This window comes from Dreissena polymorpha, chromosome 11 (genome assembly GCF_020536995.1).
Source record: "Dreissena polymorpha isolate Duluth1 chromosome 11, UMN_Dpol_1.0, whole genome shotgun sequence".
Classification (NCBI taxonomy): domain Eukaryota; kingdom Metazoa; phylum Mollusca; class Bivalvia; order Myida; family Dreissenidae; genus Dreissena; species Dreissena polymorpha.
Genome location: NC_068365.1, coordinates 28,143,344 through 28,167,884, shown reverse-complemented (window position 1 = coordinate 28,167,884; position 24,541 = coordinate 28,143,344). Strand labels below are relative to the sequence as shown.

General features: G+C 35.3%; 2 protein-coding genes across 10 annotated transcripts in view; both read right to left on the bottom strand.

Moving 5' to 3' along the window:
* Positions 1-24,541, bottom strand: part of LOC127850825 (zinc finger protein 239-like) — a 228,633-nt gene that overhangs the window by 3,424 nt on the left and 200,668 nt on the right. The gene's annotated exons all lie outside the window — the stretch shown is intronic.
* The window catches only part of LOC127850810 (zinc finger protein 208-like), a 58,645-nt gene that overhangs the window by 3,424 nt on the left and 30,680 nt on the right, over positions 1-24,541 (bottom strand). For all 7 annotated transcript variants that reach the window (XM_052384136.1, XM_052384139.1, XM_052384134.1 and 4 more), the window contains one exon: positions 248-1,846. In XM_052384136.1, the coding sequence (XP_052240096.1) occupies positions 248-1,846 (1,599 nt within the window). The remainder of the gene's footprint in view (positions 1-247; positions 1,847-24,541) is intronic.

Genomic DNA, 24,541 nt, shown 5'->3' with positions numbered 1-24,541 from the left:
CATGAAAACTTTTTGAAAAATCCCATATATGTTAATTCCCCTATATAAATTATGTGTGAAACTCATAATAGCATAGCTTTGAGAATTTTATTTTTATTTTTAAATTACCTAAATTTATTTAAAACAATAATAAATGTCAATAAATGCGTACACTCAGAAAACTATGAAAAAATTGGAAATACATTTTATAATTCTCTTTTAAGATGAGTCTCCAATTTAAATGAAATTCTTGTGTTAATGTCCCAACCGTTTTTCTCCTGAATGTATCCTCATGTGAACCTTCAAGGTACTTTTCTGGTTGAAGTCATGACCACACACCTGGCACTTGTAGGGTTTTTCTCCTGTATGTATCCTCATGTGTACCTTCAACTTACCACTCTCGTTAAAGTCATTACCACACACCTCACACTTGAAAGGTTTTTCTCCAGTATGTATCCTCATGTGTGTCTTCAAGTTATAACTCTGGTTACATTCATAACCACACACCTCACACCTGTATGGTCTTTCCCCTGTATGTCTCCTTATGTGTCTTTTCAAGTTGCTACTCTGACTACATTTATAATCACACAGTTCACACTTGAGCTGTTTTTCTCCTGTATGTATCCTCATGTGTGTCTTTAAGTGACCACTCTGGTTAAAGTCACAACCACACACCTCACACTTAAACCGTTTTTCTCCTGTATGTAATCTCATGTGTGTCTTCAAGTTGCTACTCTGGCTACATTTATAATCACACACCTCACACTTGAACCGTTTTTCTCCTGTATGTATCCTCATGTGTACCTTCAAGGTACCAGTGTGGTAAAAGTCACAACCACATACCTCACACTTGAAGCGTTTTTCTCCTGTATGTATCTTCTTGTGATACTTCAAGTCAGAACTATAGTTACTTGCATAACCACACACCTCACACTTGTATGGTTTTTCCCCTGTATGTTTCCTTATGTGTCTGTTCAAGTCGCCTCTTTGGCTACATTTATAATCACACAGTTCACACTTAAACCGTTTTTCTCCTGTATGTATCTTCTTGTGGTTCTTCAAGTCAGAACTATAGTTACTTGCATAACCACACACCTCACACTTGTATGGTCTTTCCCCTGTATGTTTCCTTATGTGTCTGTTCAAGTCGCAACTCTGGCTACATTTATAATCACACACCTCACACTTGAACCGTTTTTCTCCTGTATGTCTCCTCATGTGTACTTTTAAGGAACTACTCCGGTTACTTGCAAAAACACACAACTCACACTTGTATAGTTTTTCTCCTGTGGACTGTTTTGTTTTTCCACAAACAGTAATTAGCCCATCATTTTCAGTACGTGCATTTGAATCAGCAATTTGATTTCTGTTAACACATACAGAATTTAAGCCAGCTTGTCTGTTGTCATCTTGCATAATTTCACATTCAGTTCTTTCTAATTTTACACCTGCCAAGTTGAAGCCATCTTGTTTGGTAAGATCTGGATCCTTGGCTACACATCCTTTCGCTTCTGATTCTTCATATGAAAAATTGTAGACATCTTGCTTGTGATCTTGATATATCTCTTCCTGTTTCACTTGGACACATGCAGAAAAAAAACCATTAGCCTTACGTGTATTATAACTTTCATCTGTCTCAATTTTGACACAAACAGAGTTTAAGTCATCAGGTGTTCTGCCTGAGCTTAAGGTTTCTTGAATTACGCTAGAAAAGTTGACGTCAGGTTGCATGGTTGAATCAATATCCTCTATAATGGGAGTCTTTCTGTCTGTGCCACTATCCACGTCATTGCATTCTGTCCCTAGTTTCCTTCTCTTGTAATTTTTGGAGGCCATCTGAAGAAAACTTTTCTGTGTGCTTGTCATTCTGTAATCATTTCAAGAATAACATGCTAATTTTGAGATATTTGAGACAGATTTGAAGAACAGTTTTCATAATGACCCGTGAAATATTTTTCTGGGGGAAAGTTAAGTTATGCATATATGAAAACGTTTTGAAACATCCCATTCATGTTAATTCCTCTATATAAATTATGTATGAAACTCACAATATAATAGCCTTGAGAATTTTAATTTTATCTTTAAATCACCTAAATTTATTTTAAACAACTGTAAATATACATTCAGAAATTTATGAAAAATTTGGAAATACATTTAATAATGCTCTTTTAAGATGAGTCTCCAATTTAAATGAAATTCTGGTGTGGGGGTCTAACTAGGATTTATGTTCTCTTTATAGTTACTTAAATAAACAAGAATATCAGTGAAACTGATGGATGCTCCCCGATGATGCGCTTTGTCAATCTATGTGTTAATAACCGCCTAAAAAAATCTATTATTAGCCTCTGTGACCTTGACCCCAGTGACCTCAAACCTCATCAAAAGGTAGAGGTCCATGCAAGGTACCTACATGCCAAATATGAAAGAGATCGCTAAAGTATTGAAGGTGCTATGAGAAACTGTAACAAAAGTGTGAAGAAAAAATCTATTATTAGCCTCTGTGACCTTGACCCCAGTGACCTCATCAAAAGGTAGAGTTCCATGCAAGGTACCTAAGTGCCAAATATGAAAGAGATCGGTAAAGTATTGAAGGTACTATGAAAAACTGTAAAAAAAAACTGTGACGGAAAATTCTATTATTAGCCTCGGTGACCTTGACCCCAGTGACCTCAAACCTCATCAAAAGGTAGAGGTCCATGCAAGGTACCTACATGCCAAATATGAAAGAGATCGGTAAAGTTTTTAAGGTGATATGAGAAACGGTAACAAAAGTGTGACGGAAAAAGTATATTATAGTTAGCAACAGTGACCTTGACTTTGACCGAGTGACCTCAAACCTCATCAAAAGGTAGAGTTCCATGCAAGGTACCTACAGGCCAAATATGAAAGAGATCGGTAAAGTATTGAAGGTGCTATGAGAAACTGTAAACAAAGTGTGATGGAAAAAGTATATTATTAGCCTCGGTGACCTTGACATTGACCCCAGTGACCTCAAACCTCATCAAAAGGTAGAGGTCCATGCCAGGTACTTACATGCCAAATATGAAAGAGATCAGTAAAGTATTGAAGGTGCTATGAGAAACGGTAACAAAAGTGTGACGGAAAAAGTATATTATTATTAGCCTCACTAACCTTGACCTTGACCCAGTGACCTCAAACCTCATCAAAAGGTAGAGGTCAATGCAAGGTACCTACATGCCAAATATGAAAGAGATCTGTAAAGTATTGAAGGTGTTATGAGAAACGGTAACAAAAGTGTGACGGAAAATGTATATTATTATTAGCCTCGGTGACCTTGACCCAGTGACCTCAAACCTCATCAAAAGGTAGAGGTCAATGCAAGGTACCTACATGCCAAATATGAAAGAGATCAGTAAAGTATTGAAGGTGCTATGAGAAACGGTAACAAAAGTGTGACAGAATGGAAGGAAGTACAGAAGGAACTTCAAACTGGCAACTATATGCTCCCCAAAATTTTTCGGGGAGCATAAAAATCATGCAAATGTGCATAAAAGTGCTTAATATATTTACATACAAACCCCACTTATATTCATTTTCTTTTTCAGTAAACAAAACATTATCACTACCCTGCAATGATATTTCCAAACAACAATAAAACCAGTTAAATACAAGTCTTTCACATTCACAACAGTGTTACCTATTGCCATCAATTAAACATCAATCAAGCAGACGCCATATTGAAGCCAAGTCGCGTAAAATAATTGCCATCATCGTTATCATTGTCCAGTATGAGAAATTCACACTAGCCCTAAGGGTTTTGCCTAGTGAAAATCGATTTGGGCTAGTGGGAATTAAATTTTTTATATAGTCGGGCTAGTAAGAAATTTAACTTTTTATATATTATATTTGTATAAGAATTTTGGCTATTACTTTAAAATCTGAATTTGGCACACTGGTTGTTACACCTGTCTTTATAGACATTAAGGTTAGTATTATCGCATATCAATTAACCACCTATCGCTGTATTGTATCAATAAGTGGAAACATCAATAATTTATGCAATTACGATGTAATTGTGCAGATAATTTGGTTATTATATCGCTATATTAAAATACAACGTAGAGCCTAGAGTGTGGGGGAAGGTTTCGCAAATCTACTTTCGACTAGTTTACATAATCATTTACGAATTAAGCTTAAAACAACTGAAAATTATAGAATGTCTTGTATTTATTTTACTTAATGACTTCGCCATAAAAATAAGTTTGAAATAAATTGACAATGTTCTTTTTGTTAAAGAGCATTTATATTTCAACAAGAGCACCGCCTTGCGGGTGCAGACCGCTCATCTATTTTCTTTTTAAAGGTGAAGGGACTCTCAATTTCAATCACAAAGGAGGGAGGGGTGGAGTGAAGAGGGGTGTATACATGTAGTGTGGGGGTGTGGTCATTTATTACATTATCTTCCAAAAATGCAAAAAAAATATGCAAAAAAAATTATTTTTTTTCGGGGGTGGGGTGGGAGTGGGGGGGGGAGGGTTGCGATGGTTGGACAGTATTTCAAAAATAAAATAATACAAATAAATATTTGTGTTTTTTAACCGTTTAAAAAAAAAAATTGGGGGGGGGGATGGGGTGGGGGTATAGTGTGAGGGTGTGGTGGTAATTTGTGAGATGATCTTAAAGAAAAAAAAAATAGGGGGGGATTCCCGGGGGGGGGGAGTCTATTGTGGTATGTCAGGTAAGAGTTGTTTTGTCAAAGTATCAATCAAATCTAATAATAAATAAAGAAGTTATGGCAATTTTAGCAAAATTTAATAATTTGACCTTGAGAGTCAAGGTCATTCAAAGGTCAAGGTACCCTTCTCAAAATAAAATGCACTTTTTAACAAAATACGCTTTAAAAAGTGTATTTTTTCTGCATTTTTACCGAAAAGTGTATTTTTTCTGCATTTTTTTTATAATTAAGTGCACAAAAGTGCATTTTTTCTGTATTTTCATTATCTTTAAGTGTATTTTACTGTACTTTTAGTGTATCTCCTGTAGACAAAGTGCATCTTTTTATGCAATAAGTGCATTTTTTTAATGAAGTGCATTTTTGTGCATATTAGTGTATCTTCTGATTTGCAAAAAAAATATTCTTTCTGTACAAGTGTAGTTTTAGTGCATCTTCATAAAAAAGAGCAACACTATAGCAACTAACTGAAGTTTAAGGACAGAGATATAGTGTTTAATAGGAGGATTGTACTGAATTCTTTTTTATCTTCACATAATGTTTATGGTCTTATGGTTTCAATTTGTCAGCTCATAAAATATGTGAATCAGTAGAGCAGCTTTTAAAGGGAAAAGTACAACTAAATCAGGCTGTGGGTAACTGATTAAAAATATTGAAAGTGTCAAAAATATTATGTGGGCGTGCCAGAATCAATTATATCTCCACAACATAAAAAATAAGTATTTGAACTTTCTTACACTGATATTTAACCCCAATTCAATTAATGTCTACCACATTGACTATTAACATATATTTTAAAAGACAATTTAAATAATTTTTATGATATTATTATTATTGGCTAACACCATTCAGTATGTTATATTGACCTTATCGCAACATCCGGTCAGTTAGAGTTACATGCCCCTTGACGACGGTGAAAACAAAAGCGCTGTCGCCATTTTATTTGCATTAAAATATTAAACACTGCTCGCAATTTTCTTAAGTTAAGGCACATCTTCGCGACCATTTTTTAGAATAGAAATACCCAGAAATATAAATTCTTTCATAATAAATTTAATTTAATGAACGAACACAAATAAGGATGAAAACAAACAACCAATAAGTTTTAAATATATGCAACATATAGTAGCTGATTTGAACCTCTATATTTGTTACCTTATTACCTTGTTACGTATTAAATTAATTCTCATGATAAATGTTATTGTTTTTATTTAATTCACACCAATTTCGACACTTTTTGTTTCCGCATGTTAGGTATTTGAATGCCCCTTTCTTCATCACAAACCGATTATCTCGTTATGATCAGATACTGTCCAGACAAAGAAAACACGGTGTCATAAAGCCAGCTGGGGACCTATACTTGGGGCTCTGCATAAACCACATGTGGTCATTAAACACAATTTATGATACCTCTATGTCATCTGTTGTCAGACTGAGCAGTCATTTAAGCCAAATTTTTAATGCCGAAATAATTGAATATACAGTTGCTTTATAAAACATGTTGACACCTTAAATAAACATTTAATTAAATTAAATGCAATATTTTTTCATTTGATTGTTTGCAACAGTCTTAAAATCGTGTAAGCTTTTGTATTCTGGTGTTTAATTGCCCCTTTGTTTTGCATAATCCGATTATCTCGTTTTGATCAAATATTGTCCAAACTTAACCGACAAAAAGGTGTCATAAACCACACTGGGTGGTCCAGACAGTGTCATTTAACACGATAAATGCCACCATGTCTCCTCTTTCTGGTAGTATTAAGCAGTCATTTGGATGAATAATTAACGCCGATGTACTTAACAGTTGCTTAAATTAGATATGTGACATATGGTCAAATATAAAGTCATGTCCAATTTAGATTATCAGAAATTTACACGGTAAAGATACTAGCCCGATTAATTTATTAAAGTATTTAATAATTATAAAATTTACTACTGGATACAAAACTGAGTAATACAATTTACGTAAAAAAAAACAAGTAACGTATTTAGCGTGTATCAGTTAATTAAAAAGACGTCATTCCGTATTAAGATTTAATGTTACGACAATAAACGATCGACATCATAAAAAAGAAATACGTTTGACAGCAACGGGGGTAAATAATGTTTGAAAAACAAAAATTTATACAGATATATGTGTGTTAATGTTAATATTTGTCACTCGTACTCATTACGATGAACACAACTAAGGCTTTCAGTAAGTCATGTACCAGATGTTCCTACGTATTTTACAGCTTCACATTAGCATGATAAATTGACATAGTAGAAATATAATTATAATGTTCGAAGATGAATAAACCCTGAAAAGAACGACAATACTCATTACATCAACATCTACAAGGATACTTCCATTATTACAATAAACGAATTTACCCAGTGTCTCAGTGAGTAAGTTAATCATGAATGTCGCCGTACTCGATCATCGGCCACTTGGTCGGGTCATTATTCCAACATCCAGCTTGCAATTTGTGCGGACATTCATTAAGTCCAATTAGTTTTATTTTCTTATCATATCGGGCTTTCGAAGTGCAATCTAACCCTACATAATAGTCAAAAGACATTTTAAACACCAATTACAGGCCATTTAATTACCTATCCACTTCCCAATAGGAATGCAATTGACGAAATATCAGCAGAGGTGCTCAATCAGCGTAGTAAATCGACCGTATCTAGGGCATTGTTTTCACCGTCGCTAAGGGACTGCCCCTTTTGTGACGTCATCGCGATAAGGTCAATTGAAATATTCACAATTAAAAATAATGTGCTAAGTGTGCTGTGTATTATTCAATAAATATCAGATAAGATCAGGATCAGATAAGAGATCCATTAGCATCATAAACACTAATCCCTATCAGTGGTCCATCTAGCCCAAACAAAGGGGTGTTTATAGACTTTTGATTGGTTATGGAACCATCTATTTTAAAACAAACCACTTTTGATTGGTTGGAGCACAGCAAGTTATTTGGAGCACAGGAAATTATTGTTTGTAAACAATGTGTAAATCAACAATAAGTTTGTTGCAAAGAAGATTCAAAGTGGGTGGTTAAAGAGATGTGGTCTCATAGTTCAACAACTGCCGTTTTTTTGGAATACTGAAGAACAGCTGTAACAGGTTTGTATTTTCATTTCTGCATCTCTTTTTAATTAAATTAATTATGATCATTATCATATTTATGTATTGTCACTGGGAAATGTAAATGGATGAGTAAATGTAATGCAATTTTAAGGAAAAAAACACCATTTGAATTATTATGGCTGTATTTTATGGTTATCGTCAACTTAAAATTTATTTATACCTATTTTTTGTCATTAATGAACAGATTTCTTTCCCCCATATTTAATAAGAACTTTTATATTTTATATTTGAAGGTTAAACCCCAAGGTGAAATTTACATTTATTGGAAGATCCATTGGACAGAATGTGCATCATCGCCTGCCAAAAAAGGGAGCAAAAGGGGGACAACCTGATGTATGGAGATTTATACCAGGTTTTACCCTGCACGAGCAGGCCAACTTGAGGGGAACAGGAGTGGGAAACCGCGCCCTCTAGCTTGTCCTTGACCAAGAAAAGATGGATTTGTTGAGAGGTAAAACTATATAATAACGGTTATTGCATTTTAAAGACGTCACACTTCCGACCAGTTCACACAGCCAAAGGAGACCACATATATTAGTACATTTATAAACAGTATTTTCTACCAAACATAATTTCTTTAAATTATTTATGAAAAGCGGTTAGTCACATATGATCACGAGATTAAAATTGCAAAAATAAACAAACAAAAACAACAAGCCAACAAACTTGTTTTGATTTAAATTTATGATATTTATAGCAACAGTTGAACAAGATTACCATAACAGCAATATTTAACACTTACATTATAAAATATCTTTCAGGACCTTATCTCAAATGAGATCATGCACGAGAAGCGCCTCGCAGACCATGACAGTAGTATTCAGACCTGATCAGCTGGTGAACTGCTCTATAAAGGGTGGTTTATGAATGCATTCTTTGTAAGGAACAGTGTATAAAAACAAATATAGTGACAGGGGCTAAGCTGCTAAATATTGTCAGCATGTATGCAGTGATTTTCTTTGGAAATTCAAAACAACCTGTATATACTGGCTCTCAGAAGGGCATATTTTAGCGCAGTAATGAACAAAAAAGGAAGATCTTAAAAATAAGATATAAATTTCATGAATACGGTTCATTTATCATATATTAGGATCCAGAATATGATTGAATTGAATGTGCTGCTTTTGTCCATATTAAAAAGGGATTTGGAATTAATGTAATATATAAAAATCTAGTAAATGATAGGGAAAACACTTCAGCTTAAGGAGGGGAAAACTTAAATATTTTTTTAAGCGGAAACCACCTGTATTTGGCTGTTAATCAGTTACCGGTAATCAGAGGGGAGAAAAATCACTAGTATGAGCTTGATATTTTCAGTTGTTAATTCCAGATAGGCAATAGCCCGTTTGAATCCTCTCTTTTATGTAGATATGTAACATTTGTTTTAGTTTTTTAAGGTTTTACATTCTAATAAAAGTGTGTACTTATCATATTGAATTGTACTTTTTGTTTTTTATGTATGTGTTTACACAAACCTTTCATTTAAAGAATGAATGCTGGCTTCAAAATGCTGGGATTTTTTTTTAATTTGGTAAATTTTTAAGCATATTAATTTGAAGTGATGAAAAGTACACTTGAGCGTATAATGCGCTTAAAAAATTCACTTCCAACACTTCATTAAGTGCATCATTTGTATGACTGAAAATGCACTCAAGTGTATTAATGCGCTTAAAAATTCACTTTTAATACTGTAAGGTGTATTATTTGTATGACCGGAAATGCACTCAAGTGTATTAATGCGCCTAAAAAAAATTCACTTCCAATTTTGTAATGTGTATTATTTGTATCAGTGGAAATGCACTCAAGTGTATTAATGCGCTTACAAAAATTCACTTTGAAAACTCAATGAAGTGTTTTATTTGTATGTCTGAAAATGCACTCAAGTGTATTAATGTGCTTAAATAATTCACTTTGAATACTCAATGAAGTGTATTATTTCTATGAGTGCATTAATGCGCATTAAAAAATTTACTTTGACCATGAATTGTATTATTTGTATGTCTTAAAAAACACTCAAGTGTATAAATGCGCTTAAAAATAAACTAAAGCACTTATTATCATAATAAACGCACTTGAGTGTATTATTTGTTGGAAAAAATACACTTATATGTATAAACACACTAGTAACAAGTGTTTTTTTTAACAGAATAAAATGCACTTGTTAAGCAAAAAATACGGTGCCAATAACATGCGCATTAAATGTGCATTTAATGCGCATTAAATGCGCATTTAGTGCACTTTTTCGAGAAGGGTAAAATTCAACTTGCCAGGTACAGTAACCTCATGATAGCATGAAAGTATTTGAAGTTTGAAAGCAAAAGCCTTGATACTTTGGAAGTAAAGTGGATCGAAACACAAAATTGAACCATATATTCAAAGTTACTAAGTCAAAAAAAGGCCATAATTCTGTAAAAATGACAACTAGAGTTATGCAACTTGTCCTTTTACTGTCCCCTTATGATAGTTTGCGAGTGTTCCAAGTATGAAAGCAATATCTATGATACTTTAGGGGTACAGTGGACCAAAACACAAAACTTAACCAAATTTTCAATTTTCTAAGTATAAAGGGCCCATAATTCCGTCCAAATGCCAGTCAGAGTTACATCCAGGGATCATATTTTTGTCAGTTTTGTCGGTCCTAGACCGATTGAGGTCATGAAAGACCGATTGAAAATCCCAAACAGTCGGTCTGATTCTGTTTGCTAAAATTCCCATGTCATGAAATCGATTACACAGTGCACACCCTAATTACATTCTTATCTCGATTAGGTGTGATAAACCATTTGCTGCAGTCTCTAAACCGGTCAGGACCATATTATTGCACGTCAGCCAACTAGTTTCAGAGTAAGGCCCCAAGCAGCGAAGATTCGCGCGGTTGTGTATTAGTCAGGCGTGAATGACCCCGTGTCAATATCAATCGATAATTTCACTCGCTTATACCTAGCACAATCGGTCCGTAAGGTGTACTCGTTCAGGATAAAATCGTTGACAGTTACTTCTGAGATACAAACCTCGATGTTATCCTCGTGGAAATTGTGCATTTCATGCATGATACATTAAACTGTCATATAAACAAAGAAGAAAATCGGATATTCTGCAATAATTTTGGGCGGACCTTATACACTGAAAGCACGCGCTGTAAATAAACAAAATATGCCGATACATATTCCACCAGCGTAATAATTCGGCAATAAATAAATAAAAGTCGTGGATCTGATCGACAGAGCAGCCGAAAGTTATTTTTAAGGGCAGAACTTCACATAAAATAGTACACAAGAAAAATAATATATATTGTATAAATCTTCAGTAAAAATCGTGTTAGTGTATAAATCTTCAGTAAAAATCGTGTTAGAATCGAAATAATTCGTGTTCTTTATTGTTTGTTGTTGAATAACCCACGACCGAAAGTTTAGATGCATGGTTTCAAATCATTTAATCCCTACGCATGTTAACTAACTATCGGCCGTGGGTTATTCGACTACAAACTATAACGTACATGAATTATTTCTTAACTATTTGGCTTTGTTATTGTCAGTAACAAACCTACGCACAGACATTTGTTTGTTTCAATGCATGTTTGTAAGCTATTATCGAGTTGACAACGATTTAAAACATCAGTATAGATTTACACAGACTAATAATATTGACAACGATGAAAAACAGTCAGATAAAACAGCACACGAAACAACCAATGTCAATGAAATAGCAAATGATAAAACAAAATGAGAAAACTCGTATGTTCCGTTTAAAAATAATGCCTTAGGGAATTTAACTTGTACATTTATTATACCATCTTCATGAATAGCAAAATCAATGGTACGTATATTTTAACGTAATTTGTCATGATTTCGGATATAAATTTTCGGACACTTTCCCCATTTCAATCCGGACCGATTGATGTTGCGGGAAAATATGATCCCTGGTTACATCACTTTGCCTGCGCAGTCCCCTTATGATAGTTAATAAGTGTTGCAAGTATGAAAGCAATAGCTTTGATACTGTAGGAATAAAGTGGACCTAAACACAAAACTTTACCAAATTTTTAATTTTCTAAGTATAAAAAGGGCACATAATTCTGTCTAAATGCCAGTCAGAGTTACATAACTTTGCCTGCACAGTCCCCTTATGATAGTTAGTAAGTGTTGCAAGTATGAAAGCAATAGCTTTGATACTTAAGGAATAAAATGGACCTAAACACAAAACTTAACCAAAATTTTCAATTTTCTAAGTATAAAAAGGGCACATAATTCTGTCAAAATGCACGCCCGAGTTATCTTACTTTGCCTGCCCAGTCCCCTTATGATAGGAAGTAAGTGTACCAAGTTTGAATGCAATAGCATTGATACTTTCTGAGAAAAGTGGACCTAAACGCAAAACTTAACCGGACGCCGACGCCAAGGTGATGACAATAGCTCATAATTAAAAAAAAAAAAATAGATGTCAGCTAACAAGAGATGTGTTTGTCAGAAACACAATGCCCCCTTCTGCGCCATAGAAGTTATGAGCATTTTTGGAAACCTAAGCGCGAAATCTAAACGCAAAGTGACAGAAAGACAGACAGACAGACAAACAGACGGACGGTCTGATCACTATATGCCCTCCTTTGGGGGTATACAAACACACAGTAAACATCTGTTGTGTGAAAATAAACAAGGGCTGTTTGTAAAACATGCATGCCTCCCATATGGGCTGTCAGTTGTAGTGGCAGCCATTGTGTGAATACATTTTTTGGCACTGTGACCTTGACCTTTGACCTAGTAACCTGAAAATCAATAGGGATCATCTGCGAGTCATGATCAATGTACCTATGAAGTTTCGTGATCCTAGGCGTAAGCTTTCTTGTGTTATCATCTGGACACCATTTTACTGTGTCAAGTCACTGTGACCTTGACCTTTGACCTAGTGACCTGAAAATCATTAGGGGTCATCTGCGAGTCATGATCAATGTACCTATGAAGTTTCATGATCCTAGGCATAAGCGTTCTTGATTTATCATCCCAAAACCATTTTGCTATTTTGGGTCACCGTGACCTTGACCTTTGACCTAGTGACCTGAAAATCAATAAGGGTCATCTGCGAGTCATGATCAATGTACCTATAAAGTTTCATGATCATAGGCATAAGCGTTCTTGCGTTATCATCTGGAAACCATTATACTATTTCGGGTCACCATGACCTTGACCTTTGACCTAGTGACCTGAAAATCAATAGGGGTCATCTGCAAGTCATGATCAAAGTATCTATGAAGTTTCATGATCCTAGGCATAAGCGTTCTTGAGTTATCATCCGGAAACCATTTTTCTATTTCGGGTTACCGTGACCTTGACCTTTGACCTAGCGACCTCAAAAACAATAGGGGTCATCTGCAAGTCATGATCAATGATTATGAAGTTTCATGATCCTAGGCCTAAGCGTTCCTGAGTTATCATCCGGAAACCATCTGGTGGACGCACCAACCAACATGAGCAAAACAATAAACCCCATCTTCTTCAAAGGGGGGCATAAAAAATTAAACAAATTGCTATGTTGTTATTTTTTTACAGCCAGAAATATCGGTCATAGATTTATATTGAGAAAGGGTTTATTTTATGTTGTTATACATATACTTAAAATTTAAGTTAAATGTTCTGTAAGTTGTTAGTGGTTGCAGTTTTGCATGCCAATACTTAAACAAGATGTGTTTGTGAAACACAATGTCCCCCTATATGACGTTTGACCTTGTAGGATGACCTTGACCCTTCACCACTCAAAATGTGCAGCTCCTTGAGATACACACGCGTTTCAAATATAAAATTGCTAGCTTCAATATTGCAGAAGTGACATTACATGCGCAATTTTGAACCATATATTTGACTTTAAAGGGATCTTTTCACGCTTTGGTAAATTGACAAAATTGAAAAAAGTTGTTTCAGATTCGCAAATTTTCGTATTAGTTATGATATTTGTGAGGAAACAGTAATACTGAACATTTACCATGGTCTAATATAGCCATTATATGCATCTTTTGACGATTTTAAAACCTAAAAATTATAAAGCGTTGCAACGCGAAATGATTGAATAATTTGGAGAGTTCTGTTTTTGTCGTTAAATTTTGTGAAACTACGAAGATTGCTTATATAACGTATAAATTACGTCAAGTATGTGTACTCGGCGGAATAGCTCAGTAGGCTAATGCGTTTTTACTTCAGGACTATGGCAGGACTCCAGGGGTCACTGGTTCGAAACCTGCTCCGGGCAATGTTCTTTTCCTTTTTTCAATTTTATTCTTGATTTTTTACTGGAGCTTTTACGATCCAATGTTTACAATTATCAATATAAAGCATTTAATGAATAAGTTAAAAAAATGCCAAAATCTGTGAAAAGGCCCCTTTAAAGGATGACCTTGACCTTTCACCACTCAAAATGTGCAGCTCCATGAGATACACATGCATGCCAAATATCAAGCTGCTATCTTCAATATTGCATAAGTATTCATAAAATAAACGATTTGGGCCACATATATTTGACCTCTGACCTTGAAGGATGACCTTGACCTTTCACCACACAAAATGTGCAGCTCCATGAGATACACATGCATGCCAAATATCAAGTTGCTATCTTCAATATTGCAAAAGTATTCATAAAATGAGCGATTTTGGCCACATATATTTGACCTCTGACCTTGAAGGATGACCTTGACCTTTCACCACTCAAAATGTGCAGCTTCATGAGATACACATGCATGCCAAATATGAAGTTGCTATCTTCAATATAGCAAAAGTTATTGCAAAACAACCAACCAACCAACCAACAGACCAACCAACCAACAGACAGGGCAAAAACAATATGTCCCCCACTACTATAGTGGGGGACATAAAAATAGCTCTGACACAGGGTTCGACACTAAGGCACGTCCGACAGACATTGTCTAGTAAGATCGGTGGTCGGGCTAGTAATACTGCGGGCTAGCTTGTCCGACTAGTCCTACATACAAAAATCTATACTGATTCATATTACTATAACTAACTGCTGTTAAAACCTTTAATCTTAATGTGTAAAATTACTCTCGTATCCGTAATTTACATTTAAATAAACGCGGAGCATCACATGATTCATCGCTATTTTTAGGCGCAAAGGAGAGCTTCCTGCCAAAATTGCTTGTTTCCATTGGTCAAGTTGTCATGAATATTAATGATTTTCTGCAGTGTCGTACAACTGTCAGGGTGTTTTTTTAGAAAAAGGGGAAGACGCTGGACGCTGGGTAAAAGGGGAAAATCGAGCGCGAAAGAGACATATTTGGGGAAAAAATAAAAACTGTTCATTTCAATGTCTATAACTCGCCTACAGACTGCAGGGTTTTTTTTAGAAAAAGAGGCATGTCTCTGACCTTTTTGTTCTTAAACACATGAACAAGTATGATATTCAAGTCAAAGTCCTAAATAAAGTTGCAGGGGTAGATCTAATAATGGGAAATGTTTTCAACTGGGGCCGGGGAACGATGTCAATATTGTGATTTCAATTTCATGATGAATGGGTTGACGATCTAGATCTGCTACAGTATTGGAACGGAAAGGTGCGGCAGCTGCCGATTGTCTACTTTCACTTTAACAATAATCCGACAGTATTAATCCATGTTGATTACATGTACCTCCGAATCCTGCTGGGTTTCAACGGTTTTTGATGATTCATTCTTAAAACTGGGTCAACGCAATTAATATTTTTCGAGTCCGAACGTTTTATTTTGTTCGTGTATGAACGCCAATCGTGAGACTTTTACTTTTTCTGTTTTAACGTTTTTATCTTGGCTTTCACATAACCCGGATGAAAATTCGACTGGCTTCCGGTAATGATTTGACGAAACACCCTTCTCGCGCAAGACCGGAATCCAGTAAAATAGTCATATGATGGTACAAAATGGATAAGTGTCAACTTCCCAAAAGAAAAAACAATCATTTCTTTGAGGGTAAAATATTATATTTTGGTGAACAATTATATTTTTGGAGGGGAAATGGTAGTTTTAGGGGAAAAATTCTGGTAGGGGAAGACGCCGAATATCGGCGTCACTTTCTTAGTAAAAAAAAAACCCTGACGGTAGAGCATGTTTTTATGACTTCTATCAAAAATCGGTATCGTCAATGTTAACAATTTGCGCAGCAGACAAGCGAATGTAATTTAAATAATGGCTTTGTTTAAGTTCGGATTTTCGTCCGACAAATCAGTTAATAAAGAAGAATCCGACGCTTAAACTGACACCGAACGTAATTATGAAGAAACACGAAATAGTCAATTTTATCCTGAATGGAAAATCAAGTCAGTTCCCATGGCTTGAATTTGACGAAGAAAACAAAAAAAAGTTTTATTTTATTGTTTTACTCTTTGCATAAAAAAAATCTGGTGTTCACTGATTATTTACTGATAAATCCTGATTAAACAGTTACATGACACAATTGTGTTCATTTGCTATGTCATTTATGGTCTAGTAGACATCAGGTTCGGGCTAGTACATTTTAAGGAGCTGGTCCCACGGTCTTGCTGTAAAAAAAGTTAATGTCGAACCCTGTGACAGACGCTTTTTTTCTATTACTTTGCTATTTGTGGATAGATTTGGTCAATTTTGGACTTATTTTGTTTCATTTTCATATTGCGACATTGGTAGACTAAACTTATAGCACTATATTTAGTACACACTTGAGTATCTCTTCTTGTAAGACATATACTTAAATGTTTCGGACATTTACACATTGATAAGGGAAGACTTTAAAAAAAGCTTGGACGCCTTTTTCTATAACTTTGCTATTTGTGGAAAGATTTGGTCGATTTTGGACTTATTTTGTTTCATTTTCATATTGCTATAGTGGTAGACTAAACTCAAAGCAATTTATTTAGTACACACTTGAACATCTCTTAATGTAATACATGGCCCTATAGTTCGCTCACCTTATTTAACAAGGCCTTGTTCATTGATTAGTTGAAAATTCAGTACCCTAGAGCATTTTAGATTGGTTCTGTTCTGTTTACTTTTGCAGTGTGAGCATATGATTAATTCTGATTGAGTACTTTCCATTTGCATGGGTGTTTTGCAATGCAAACATTTGCAAGTAATGCTAATCCTAAATGTGTTTACACGGTTTTTGTAAGATTTGGACCTCATGACCTAGATTTGTCCCCACATTACCAATCGTTAAACTTGACCTAGATATTGTCCAGACAAACATCCTGGTCAAGTTTCATCATTATTGAACCAAAACTCTGGCGTATGGAGTTTTGACCCCTTATGACCAAACATCAAACTTTGCTTACAAAACTAAATATTATGACCAAGATTCATAAAATCTATAACAAAATTGTGACCTCTAAGAGTGTTTACAAGGATTTTGTATATCAAGACAATTTTGACAATCTAAGGGCAATAATTCTGGCATTTATTATGTGATTTTGCTCATTATCAAACTTGACTGATATCTTGTAGCCATATAGCTTCTCAGCAACTTTGATAAAGAATGTGTGAGAAATGTGAATGCTAGAGTGTTTACAAACAAAATGTGGAGGGACAGACGGACGATTGACAAAGACAGATCCTAAAACCTCACCTGAGCAATCAGGTGAGCTAAAAAGTGTGTGTTTTTTTTCCACCGATCTGAGCCATTTTCCAACTTGTACAAGATATCAATTAAACCAAATTTTTACTAATTTGAGTAGGCAAAAAATGTGACTTCCAGGCCTTGACACTAACTTTTTTGACAGGGTACCCGGAGGGAACCCTACTTTCAACTTTTGGTGGCCCTCACCCAAACTAGGGAGTCCTCTTGTTTCAACACACAGCTACTCTCGGCGTAAGGGCAAATAAGTACAAGAAGCATACTTGTACACATTTTTATTTCCTATATTCAATTCTGTTGCCATTTAAAGCAGACCCATTAAAAGCTCATAACCTTGTCTTGTAAACTTTTGATATCATGTATTTCATCAATATCACCAGCATCGTCATCCTTGTCATAATCATCTTCAGCATTATCATCTTAAGCATTGCCCTTCGCCGCCAGAACTTAGCGTTTCGGAAGTTCTTATTATAAACTATTAAGAAATAAAAGTTAATTACGCGCATTAAGGGGTTTCACTGGCTCAACAAAACTTGCTGCAACTTTTTGCGTGCCGTGAAAACTGTCGATTATTCCAACCTTATTTATAAGAACAATCATTTAAAGAAACCCTACTACATTAATGTCATTGCCTATATTATCACTTTAAAAAGTATATTATTACATAAAAAACAATAAGTACCTTCATAAGTCATACTTTCATAAGTCTTAATAAGCTTTATTTGTATATAAATACCATTTTTTTTCAACTTGATAAACAACACAGATAACCAAAATAATATAACAATGTTAACTTCAATGTATTAAACATAGAATCACACCAATTTACATCATTTGAAAGGGAAAAAGAAATATAAAACATCACAAAGTAAATCATCTCACTTAATTTGTTAAACAGTTATATATGGTCATTTGGACATGTCATACATCAGCTTCTGTTGTTAAAACGTTTTCTGTGAGTGGTGGATGATTTCCAGGATCAATTGTATTATAATTGTTCACGCCTATTTCCTGACAGAAAGGCCCAGATAATTACCACCATCTATTCTAGTTGCCTGAAATAACATAAAGCTTTTTTTTTTTTACAAACTATCAACAACAAACAAACACATGCATGTCACTATCTTTAAATGTCCGAATTTTAACATATCCGAAATATAGTACACCAAGTGAACGATATACTTTTTATTTCAGAAATTGTTGGTATCTTAATCGAATTATATCCTTCAAAGGTCATTATAATAATGGAACTATTAAACAGAAATGCTCACAAATACCTGTAGAAAAAAGTGTATACCGGCATGTGTTTTTGTGGAGAAATTAGCCAGCCCGATCGCCTATGGTTTTAATTAAAGAAATAGTGGCTCTAATAATTATTATAATTACTGATCGTCGTGACAGTTTGTCCCAGTGTTACTTTTTTGGGGGCTCAATATCATAAAAGAGCCATTAATAATCCGATAATAACCCCAATAAAACTTGACAATAGCAGTAAAAACACCGTTTGTAACACTTACACGCTTCAGTGATTTCAATATACTCTCTGCACTGTAGGTCGCTTACATCGTCGAAAATCAATATTTACAACTGACAGACGCTTGCCGCTCATGCTCAGTCGCGTGCTTTCGATTCGCAGTACATTTTCGGATAAGATTTTACCGATTTTTTTAAATACGCCGCTCTTTAAAAATTGGAGGCACTTTTAAAAAATCAAATGGTCAATGAAGACAAAGTGGTTCTATAAATTTAGGGTTCCCGGAGGACCACCCAGCTTGAAAGAACTGGTGGTCCTCGCCAAAATCTGGGGGCCTCGGGTCCCCGGACCACCGTTAGTGTCGAGGCCTGGACTTCTAGAGTGTTCACAAGGTTTCTCTATAGTCATATAAGGAAATCTGCCCCCCCTCCCCTGGCAGCCATGTTTTTTAACAGACCGTTACCATTTTCGAACTCAACATTCGTATCTAGGAAACAAATGTTCCGATCAGATTTCATGAAAATTGGGCCAAAAATGTGACTTCTTGAGTGTTCACATATACAGAAAAATGCCCCGCCCACTGGCCGCCATGTTTTGTCAACGATCTGGACAATTTTGGAATTAGTCTGAGATATCAATAAAACCAATGTTTTGAGCAAGTTTCATGATGATTGGGCAAAAATTGTGACTTCTAGAGTGTTCAAAAGGTTTCTCTATAGCCAAATGAGAAAAACTGCCCTGCCCACTGGCGACAATGTTTTTTAACTAGGGCTGTAACGAATACACTACGTGATGAATACGATACATATCACGAATACAGGGTGGCGAATACAAATATTTATTTGCGAATATGAATTTCAATGAACAAAAGTAATACTGACAATTTGACATAACATTATAAAGTATGAAACTATGAGTATTTGTCAATTTGATTTATTGAATATCATTGCATACTTAAAATATGAAATATAACACTTTGAAATAACAAAAAAACACTGACTAGAACTGTTTAAACTTTGAACACAGTTTTGAAAACATTACTAGTACAATGAAATCCTTGAGTAGAACAATTAAGCAACTTGACATGACATTATATAGTATGAAACTAATTTCCCTTTGCTAGGCTCCATGTTTGTTGATAAGTTTCACAATCATTGTCGTAAAGATAAACAAACAAAAAAGTCCATCTGCTAATCCTTTGTGTGTATGTTTGAGCATCAAACTACTCGTATTTACCTAAATAAACATTAAACAATCATCGAAAGATTTTTCAATGCAATGTCGTAAATATTCAACCGGTGCCCGCCATTTTTGTTGATAATCTCACTGTGTACCATAGTGGGTGGGGTAAACATGATGCACAACTCCTGAATAAGGAGAAGGACATTTAAATATATGGGTTTATTGTATGAACCTTCATTTGTAAGGTAAGATAAGATGATTAAACTTTCAAACTCGAAACCACGTTGTTTGTATTCGTCAAATATTTGGTTCGGGAGGTGGCGAATAACGAATACAATTCGTCCACAGCCGTATTCGAGTAATTCAAATATTCAAATGTATTGTTACAACCCTATTTTTAACGCACCGGAACCACTTTTAAACTTTACCAATATATCATTAAGACAAACATTTTGACAAAGTTACATGAAGATTGAGCATGAAATGTGACTTATACAGTGTTTACAAGGTTTTTCTTTTTTTTACCTAGTGACCTAGTTTTCGTCTCAGCATGACCCAGTTTCAATCTCGATGGAGGTATTATTGGGACAAATCTTCTGAACAAGTTTGATGAAGATCGGACAAGAAATGTGGCCTCTGGAGTGTTTACAAGGTTTCTCTATAGCCAAATAAGGAAAACTGCCCTGCCCAATGGTGGCCATGATTTTCAAAGGACCGGAAGCACTTTTGAACTCAACCAACATATCATTAAGAGAAACATTTTGACAAAGTAACATGAAGATTGGGCATGAAATGTTACTTTAACAGTGTTTACAAGTTTTTTTCTTTTTTTTGACCTAGTGACCTAGTTTTGACCCATCATGACCCAGTTTGGAACTCGATCGAGGTATCATTGGGGCAAATCTTCTGAACAAGTTCCATGAAGATCGGACAAGCAATGTGGCCTCTGGAGTGTTTACAAGGTTTCTCTATAGCCACATAAGGAAAACTGCCCCGTCCACTGGCGGCCATCATTTTCACCCGACCGGAACCACTTTTGAACTCAACCAACATATCATTAAGAGAAACATTTTGACAAAGTAACATTAACATTGGGCATGAAATTTGACTTCAAGCGTTTACAAGGTTTTTCTCTTTTTTTTTTGACCCAGTGACCTCGTTTTTGATCTGGCATGACCCAGTTTCAAACTTGACCGAGGTATCATTGGGACAAAGCTTCCAGGTTTTTCTCAACATTATGGGAGGATAGCCCATGGCTTTGAAATTGAGAATTTTATCGGCATTTTCAAGAAATAGGGAAAATAAATTGGGATTTAAAACTACATGAAAGAGTTCAACATCTTTAATCACAAACTCCACAAACACCATCATGATCAACAGTTTCCACATAATAAACTCACACAAAGTCTTCAGTCACAAACTTATTTCCCTAGTTTCAACATGCTGAATATCAGTCAGCACTTGACTTTCGGAAATCAACGATGACGATGCAAAAGAGTCACTTGTTATTAAACAACTATCATTGACAATGGAAGGAGTTTCAATGGGAGGACATGTACTTGTTGACGATGTTTGTTTATTTAATGATGCTTGCTTAAAAAAAATCAAAAGTTTTTGTTAGGCCACATTTTTGCAAAGGAATCTTTTTCAAGTTATATTTCGAATTGTGTGACATATTTGTTTTCCATTCAGTCGAATCACAAAACACTTAAATTTCATCACAAATATAACAAGGCTATTGTCAAGCAATATGGTCCCCTACCGGCTCCACCATTGTCAGAAATTCCACCGTTTTCAGAACTTTTTTTTGGTTGCCATAGCAACCACAATTATTGACGTAGGAACAAAATGAAATGATGTGCATAGTGTCCATATTGCCATCAATCCATGTTGCAAATTTCATGAAAAAATATGAAGAACTTTTTAAGTTATCGCAGGATCCAGAAAAATGTGACGGACAGACAGACAGACTGAATGACACACAGAGCGCAAACCATAAGTCCCCTCCGGTTTCACCAGTAGAAAACAATAAGCGCCTGAACAACACAGAGAATATCGAGCACACGAATAATGCCGACGTTATCCAAATCGCGGTATAGTCTGAGGAGCTGCGCCATGAGCGCATGATACGCCCGTCGTTCGCCAATGAAGTAGTAAGGTAATAAATAACCCTTTGAATCATTTTTTTACTTCAGTTTATTTGTATTTGAATACATGGTTTATTTTATAAGTACATGAGCATGGAGCGCCGTCTCCTTGACATTCATACCATATCTTTTTTTGAGTATATGTATGCATTTCTTTAGAGGATATGGAGTTGAAGTAAACCTGTTATAGATATTTTGACCAATAATAAAAGAGAAATGTAGATGGGTAAGTGGTAGTGTACAATCGGAATAGAAAAAAGCTCACCTTGTTCAATTTTTGACGAACAAAGTCCCATAACTCTGGAACGACAATTCAGAATTCCGTCAAAAACGAAAGGGGATCAGGGTTTATCAATATTAAGATTGTGTTGAAATTTGAAAAAAATCCATCGAAGGATATTTGAGCTACAGTAGGACATTCAATGAAATCACGAAATTTTGACGAACAAAGTCCCATAACTCTGGAACGACAATTCAGAATTCCGTCAAAAACGAAAGGGGATCAGGGTTTATCAATATTAAGATTGTTTTGAAATTTGAAAAAAATCCATCGAAGGATATTTGAGCTACAGTAGGACATTCAATGAAATCACGAAATTTTGACGAACAAAGTCCCATAACTCTGGAACGACAATTCAGAATTCCGTCAAAAACGAAAGGGGATCAGGGTTTATCAATATTAAGATTGTGTTAAAATTTGAAGAAAATCTGTCAAAGGATATTTGACGTAGCGTACGACATAAACAGACGGACGGACGGACAGACGGACCGACGGACGGACAGACGCGGGGTATACCATAATACGTCCCGTCATAGACGGGCGTATAAAAACTGTATGAGACTGGATCAGACTACGCTTTGTTAAAAATCGAAAAAGCCGATGTCATTAGCTTTTTTCCCAATTGGGTATTTTTTAGCAAATTTTGGGAAAAAACGTATACTTTTTGCGATTGGGAATATAGCCAAAATTCGGCTATAAAATCAGGCCAAAAGAAACCCTGGAAGGCTTCTGACCAAGTTTCATGAAGATCAGACAAGAAATGTGCCCTCTAGAGTGTTTACAAACAAATATGGACGACGAACAAAGACCGATCACAAAAGCTCACCTGAGCAATCAGGTGAGCTAAAAAGCTCAGACGCCTTTATCTATACCTTTGCTATTTGTGGATAGATTTGGTTAATTTTAGACTTATTTTGTTTCATTTTCATATTGCGACAGTGGTAGACAAAACTTATAGCACTATATTTAGTACACACTTGAATATTTCTTCCAGTCAGACATATACTTAAATGTTTCCAACATTATGTATGCATTGAGAAGGGAAAGCTTTAAAAATAGCTTGGACACCTTTTTCTATGACTTTGCTATTTGTGGAAAGATTCGGTTAATTTGGACTTATTTTGTTTCATTTTCATATTGCTACAGTGGTAGACTAAACTCATGGCTCTATATTATTTTAGTACACACTTTAATATCTCTGACTTACTGTAAGACATATACTTAAATGTTCGGACATTTACACATTAAGAATCAAGACTTTAACAAGAGGGCCATGATGGCCCTGAATCGCTCACCTTACTCATTAAGATCAGATGAAAACTATGACCTCTATTGTCTACACAATGTTTTTCTATGATTTGACCTAGTGACCTAGTTCCTGACTCTAGATGACCCAAATACAATCCCAATCCAGATTTCATCAAGATAAACATTCTGACCACAGTTCATAAATATTGGATGAAAACTGTGACCTCTATTGTCAGCACACGGTTTTTCTATTTATTTGACCTAGATTTTTACCCCAGATGACCCAAATACAATCCCACCCAGATTTCATCAAGAATTCAGACCAAATTTCATAAAGGTTGGATGAAAACTGTGATCTCTAATGTCTACACAAGGTTTTTCTATTATTTGACCTAGTGACCTAGTTTTTGACCCCAGATGACCCAAATAAAATCCCAACCCAAATTTCATCAAGATAAACATTCTGACCAAATTTCATAAAGATTGGATGAAAACTCACAGTGACCTCTATTGTCTACAGAAGGTTGTTCTATTATTTGACCTAGTGACCTTGTTTTTGACCCCAGATGACCCAAATACAATCCCAAACCGGATTTCATCAAGATAAAGATTTTGACCAAATTTCATCAAGATTGGATGCAAACTGTGACCTCTACTGTCTACACAAACAAATTGTTGACGGACGGACGCACGGACAAACGCAGGCACGCACAACGGACGCCGGACATCACACGATCACATAAGCTCACCGTGTCACTTCATGACAGGTGACCTAAAAATATGTGTCGGAGATAAACATGAACAGTTGTGGTTAAAATCCCATA